Source organism: Cibotium barometz, chromosome 8 (assembly GCF_041138505.1).
Source record: "Cibotium barometz isolate CiBa-2024 chromosome 8, ASM4113850v1, whole genome shotgun sequence".
Classification (NCBI taxonomy): Eukaryota; Viridiplantae; Streptophyta; class Polypodiopsida; order Cyatheales; family Cibotiaceae; genus Cibotium; species Cibotium barometz.
In genome coordinates, this window is record NC_141053.1 from 56,893,153 (window position 1) to 56,898,822 (window position 5,670).

Genomic DNA, 5,670 nt, shown 5'->3' on the forward strand with positions numbered 1-5,670 from the left:
TATCAAAAACCTTCTACAATGAGTCCACATGCATCACATACAAAAAGTATCATCTATCACTTATTAACCACAACATCAAGGTGGATACTGTCACACAACCCATCCATCACCATCAATAGATTCCTTAAAATACTAGTCACTTGAAAATTTTGAAACAACACAGCTGATTGTTTTATTTATGAAAGAGCCAGAATGATGCACATAAATGACGCATGTAGAGCACTATGGAAGCAAAGATCGGGTAGTTTCTGCCCACATAAAGAACAATTTTCATACAAGATGCACATTTTTAGAAAAAAAGTACATGGCCCACAAGAAACCTTCAGTTTTTTTTTCTTTTTTAGAGAGCATGGTTCACAACATACTCTCCAATGTTAAAACTTAAGGATTTACATAGGCAGTTTTGAGTTGATAGAACTACAGATTACATTCCCTTTTAGGTTCATCATGCGGACACTCCATGTAATCTTAACAAGGCTGAGAGTGAGTGCATGACACACCCAAAAAAGCGCACTCACTCATTGTAAGCCTGCTTTTGTCATGAGCACTTGGACTTCCTTGACATGCCTGAAGCTAGCCTAGCTTCAGCATTTCACCTTCTCCAGGTCTTGAAAGTGGTTCGATTCACATGTTCTTACAACATAGCCATGTGTTGCCCTTGCATGCTTGTTCTTATCCATCATGCCTCTTCTTCCACTACTAAGCCCTTGTAAAACAACAGTTTTCTTGCATTGGGCTTCTGATGAGATAATGTGTGTGTGAAAATTCATAATTTCCAGCAACAAAAAGGCAGTCCTAGTTATGCAAAATTGTGATGTATACCCTGAAAAGAAATAACTGCCTATGTCAAAATTGTTGTAAATAACTCGTGATCTTTAAATCAAACAATTACGCGGGCTTTCTGGGTGTGGAAGAAAAGCAAGAACAGCCTATGTCAAAATTGTTGTAAATAGTTCGTTACCTTTAAAACGAACAATTACACGGGCTTTCTGTCGACTTCAGGAAATTTAATGCAAACAAATATGGCTTCGAAAGGTATAAAAACAGTAAGCATATTGCTCCTAATGCAAAATCACGAAAGATACAGTTCAACACTTATTCAATGTAGTTTAACAACAAAACAAGGCATGGCAAAGCATGATGTTTTGAAAATGAGGACAAACTTAGAGAGTGACTTGGCTACGTGGCAGTATTCGATCTTTAACATCCCCTATGCATGCTTATTATTGCTTCACATCCTTAAACCCTTAGATTAGGCTTAAGAGAGCCAAAGAAGGGCATGTTAAACGATGCTTAAATATGTTATGAGGTGCATGAATTCAAGAGCAGTTCAAATCTAGAGAACCTACAGAGTTTTCACTTAAAAGGTTTATGGCAAGCACAAAGGGAAGTTCCCATACCCACATACCCACTTACAGCCCCATACCGAAACAACACCCCCATGCCTTCTTGTAACCCCTTACCTATAGTTCACCAAAATTCAGGGGTATTGAGATCATGAAATCCATAAATGTGTAACAAACAGCAGAGCACTTATATTGGCAGAGCTATATTGGCAGTCACAAAAATAAAAGCAATGTGATGACCATGAAAAACTATCCCTAATCAAAGCCAGCTATTCGTGTGAATGAATAAGTTACTGCATTGACTCAAGAAAACGATTAAAAAAGCTTGATTCTTAAGCACAACCCACACAACAGTTTGAGACTGCCAGCAAATTTTGCAAGCAGAAAGTTTGAAGTGTGATCTGCTTAGACAAACTAGAAGAAGAAATACACATCCTGGGCAATGAGCCTGACGTTTCAATTAGCCCAAGAAATACAAGAGAGGAGCTCAAATCACCTGTTTTCCTCTGGCCTAACAAGACTTCAGGAATGAAAGAATGCCTTCTACGTTAGTAGTCTGGTGGGCTATCACAGTTCCTTTCAAGCTCAGATCCGCTGACCCTGTGTGGCAGAGACAAATGCACACGAAGTGAGAGCTTGGCAACACACAACAGCAAATATGTTGCATAAATGCCGACTGTGTAACGGTCCCAGCATCTGGGTCTTTACAGACAGATCCCTGCCCCATCAGAACAGACAGTGATCGGACAGGGAAGATCCCCCCACAGGATCTCCTTTTCACCAGGGGCAAACTGTCTGTAAAGACCCTTAAGTTAAACCAGCTGCACTCATAAATATTCAAACATTCTGAATATATCTCAATCAAGATGTGTTTAAAAAAAAGGATAATGCTCGATCATGGCATGGTGAGGTGAGGGAACCAACTTACAGTTTTTTCCCTGAACTATGCTTGTTGTTGTGCATCCACACCTTGAAGACATTCCTCTTCACCCCGACATCATTGCAGAACCCTTGCACAGCATCCTCATCATGCTTCAAGATTTTCCATCCCAGAGTTTCAGCAAAGTACAGCATCTTCTCCTTTTGCTCTTGTGTAAATTTTGTGCGAAAACGCTTTTTTTTGGAGGACCCAGAACGAGGGTGCTGAGGAGGCTCATCATCATCATCATCATCATCATCAAATTGAGCAAGGGGCATGACCATGTGAGCATGTGGGGAAATATCTGCAGAGGAAGGGAGATGGTGGCCCTTAGCTTCCCGTACTCCAGGACTCATCGGACGTAGGGACTGGTTGACCCCGTAGGGCCCCAAGTGGGCCTGTGATCTTGCAGCAGCACCGCAGCTGCAAGTAACCTCACCATCACTCCCTACAAATTCACGCCGATGAAAATTACGATGACAGGAGCAGGCCGCACACTTGAGAGCTTCAAGAGTGCCTTCCTTGCCACTGGGCAGAAATTCCCCACATCCATCAAGGGCATGGCCACCGATGCTGGCCGCATGATTTTTCTGGCATTCACGATAGCGCACTTGGGCCTTGCGGAACTTGGGTTCATCTCCCAAATGAGCGCCATTGTTTACAACATGGAACCGGGTAGGCTTGAATGTGGCTTCTGGGCTTTCTTCTACAGGGGATGACACAGCAGAGCCACCACCCCCGTTAGCAATCTGCATAGATCCATACTGCCCATTCGGGAAACGGGAAAACCCATCTCGATCCATGGAAGAAAAGCTCATATTGCAAGGCAATTCATCAAAATCATTATCATCATCTTCTTCTTCCCCTACCGGACTTTGCAATGTATACTCCTTTTCCTGAAAAAGAGAGATATCATGAAAATCTCGTCCAAAAGTACATATTACCAAGGTTTTGAACAAAGAAAATAACATAGCTATGGACACATGAACATGGCCATGGCCATGGCTACAAATACATGGCAATGGCCATGGCTATGGCTGTCGACATAGACCTAGAAATAAATGTAAACATGGGCATGCGCATGTACATGAAGACATATAGGCATAGACACAACCATTACCTCAGAAGTTTGAACTCTCCAGCTTGCCTGATGCGCCTCTTTCTCATCGCTAAATCTTGCCAGGTTGTATGTCTTGCTCCCAAGTTCGACTCCGGCTATCAGAATCCCTTCCCACGAAACTCAATTCGCAAATCCGAAGCCAAAAAAAAAAAAAACCACACCAAAACATTTCGCAAGAAACTCAAATTCTCTGCAGAGAAGCAACCCGAATAGACAAAGAGACACTAACATAATTCTGAGCAAATTAATGAAAAACTCCACATCTTCGATACTTTCCTGTGCAGCAGAAAGTTTCTTAACAGAACTCTCTGCAACAGGGAGCAAAATCCCAAGATTTGAGAACAAAAAGGGTTGCGAGAGCTTACCCAAAGCCGAGCGCTGAGACTGCAGATCCTGTGGAAGACGAAGTAATTAGGACGAGATTAGACTTGATTAGGCCGGCCTTTGTTAACCATGGGTTAGAACTTAGATGCCCGTAACCTTAGGGCCGTGTCAGGGAGGTGTCATTCACACTCATGCCAGTAGTCCTTGTTCCACACGATTATTCTGTTTGACCCTCCTTTAGGGCCACCCTCAAGCTTGGGCGGTGGACATTATGTGGTCAACCGGATGGCGGACAACATATACATCAGGGCATGTGTGTGAAAAGACTCTAAGACCTCAAGCCAGAGCTTTGACAGATAAAGTTCACATGGCACTATGGCATCCTCAAATGCATTTGAACTCAATTGGCATGCAAGAGTTTGGTGATAGAATGCCCTACAAGTTCAATGGGTTGGGGTTTGTATATAACCACCCTAGCAAAAATATGTTTGATTAGGTTACCTGGTATTTTGTCCCCTTGTGGTGGTGTAGGGCGCTTAACTTTGATTGCTTTCCCTTCCATAAAGAGACGAGTGAATCAACATTATAGAGTTGAAATAAGTGTGTTTAAATGTCTAGAATATCACTAGAAGTATTATAAAAACTTCATATGCCTAAAATTGGACCATTCCAGCATGTTTTGTGCCTAGCTATGTTGGTGTGCTTCTCTATTCTTGAAGACGATCTCAATGTGAAGAAAAGCTCTTATTGGGTGAGAGGAACCGAAGCATAACAATTATTCTCTCTCTCTCTCTCTCTCTCTCTCTCTCTCTCTCTCTCTCTCTCTCTCTCTCTCTCTCTCTCTCTCTCTCTCTCTGCACCTTAACTTACCTTGAGATAGAAGATTGCATGCATTGACTCATTATTGTCTACCTATACTAGTTATACCTTGCAATTAAAAACATCAATATTGTGTTTGAGTGATTGAATTTAAACGATACTTTAGATAGGTAGAAATGTCATTGTGTGTGTGGTAAAACAATGCATCCCTTTTTACCAAAGTTTGTGAAGATTGCAAACACTATAGTGCACCAATGAAAGTGCCACCTCAAAAACATCAATATTGTGTTTGCATGATTGAATTTATCGATACTTTAGATAGGTAGAAATGTCATTGTGTGTGAGGTAAAACAATGCATCCCTTTTTCCCAAAGTTTGTGAAGATTGCAAACACTATAGTGCACCAATGAAAGTGCCACCTCAAAACTAGATTGATGGAAAGGTTAATACAAGTTTATAGTCAATCCTTATTGACTACCTTTTACTTTTACATATGAAACGTTATAAAGGCAAGGTTACATTTCTTTAGAATTCTTTCGAACATTTAGTGTGAAAATTTGATGAAGGTGAAGAGACATGTGTATAACAACTTGATTCTTCAAAGTTTATTCACTAAGGTGGATAGAACAAGAGGCATGCCCAAGCAATTAGATACTTTATTTGTGTTTTAGAAAGTCAATGTTTTAAAATAAATTATGAAACTTCCCATTTAGTAACAATAATCTATACAATTACATCTCAACAATTGAATCAGTTTAGGCTCTCCTAAGTTTCACTATCCCAAAAGCTGGTAGCTAAAGTGCTTTTAAGAATATTTAGGGTGTGGTCCACACCCCTCCTTCAAGTTTAGAATTCCACATAATATTTCATAAGCATCGAAGTGCCGATGTCTATACAACATATACTAAAGGTGAATCCTAGCTAATGCTGGCTAATTTATTAGATTCTTTTATAAAAGATCAAAAGAGATGGTGTTCAATGGTACAGGTTTTTTATAATAAAACCAAGTCAATGCTCATTAGATTTTATAACTTTGTGATAGTCACACTGTTTGATGTGTCAATCTTATTGGCATTGAACCCCCTTGCTTTGACTTATGTTTTCTTCTCATTTTTCTCTACCACCTTATGATTAAAATGACT

At 40.5% G+C, this 5,670-nt stretch overlaps 1 protein-coding gene across 4 annotated transcripts; it reads right to left on the reverse strand.

The window, feature by feature from the left end:
• Nucleotides 1-225: 225 nt before the first annotated feature.
• LOC147636456 (zinc-finger homeodomain protein 2-like) lies at nucleotides 226-3,909 on the reverse strand. 4 transcript variants are annotated; one of them, XR_015266538.1, is made up of 5 exons: nucleotides 3,751-3,909; nucleotides 3,386-3,504; nucleotides 2,275-3,161; nucleotides 1,843-1,946; nucleotides 226-706 (listed from the first exon to the last, which is right to left on the reverse strand). XR_015266538.1 is itself a non-coding variant. In XM_086801891.1 (4 exons), exons 3-4 carry the CDS (start codon nucleotides 3,081-3,083, stop codon nucleotides 1,895-1,897), a joined length of 861 nt encoding a protein of 286 aa, XP_086658017.1. In that variant the 5' UTR covers nucleotides 3,084-3,161; nucleotides 3,386-3,504; nucleotides 3,751-3,909; the 3' UTR covers nucleotides 1,619-1,894. The 4 variants fall into 4 exon arrangements, 2 of the variants coding, with proteins under 2 accessions (XP_086658017.1, XP_086658018.1); XR_015266537.1 differs by having other exon boundaries at nucleotides 226-823; XM_086801891.1 differs by lacking the exon at nucleotides 226-706 and having other exon boundaries at nucleotides 1,619-1,946.
• Between the last annotated feature and the right edge of the window lie 1,761 nt (nucleotides 3,910-5,670).

What these genes read in the sequence shown, in the direction of transcription:
- LOC147636456 (XM_086801891.1), bottom strand. Translation starts at nt 3,083, where the DNA reads ATGAGCTTTTCTTCCATGGATCGAGATGGGTTTTCCCGTTTCCCGAAT. An exon ending in CATAGTTCAGGGAAAAAACT is followed by an intron (nt 1,947 to 2,274) that starts GTAAGTTGGTTC and finishes TCTGCCACACAG; the next exon opens with GGTCAGCGGATCTGAGCTTG.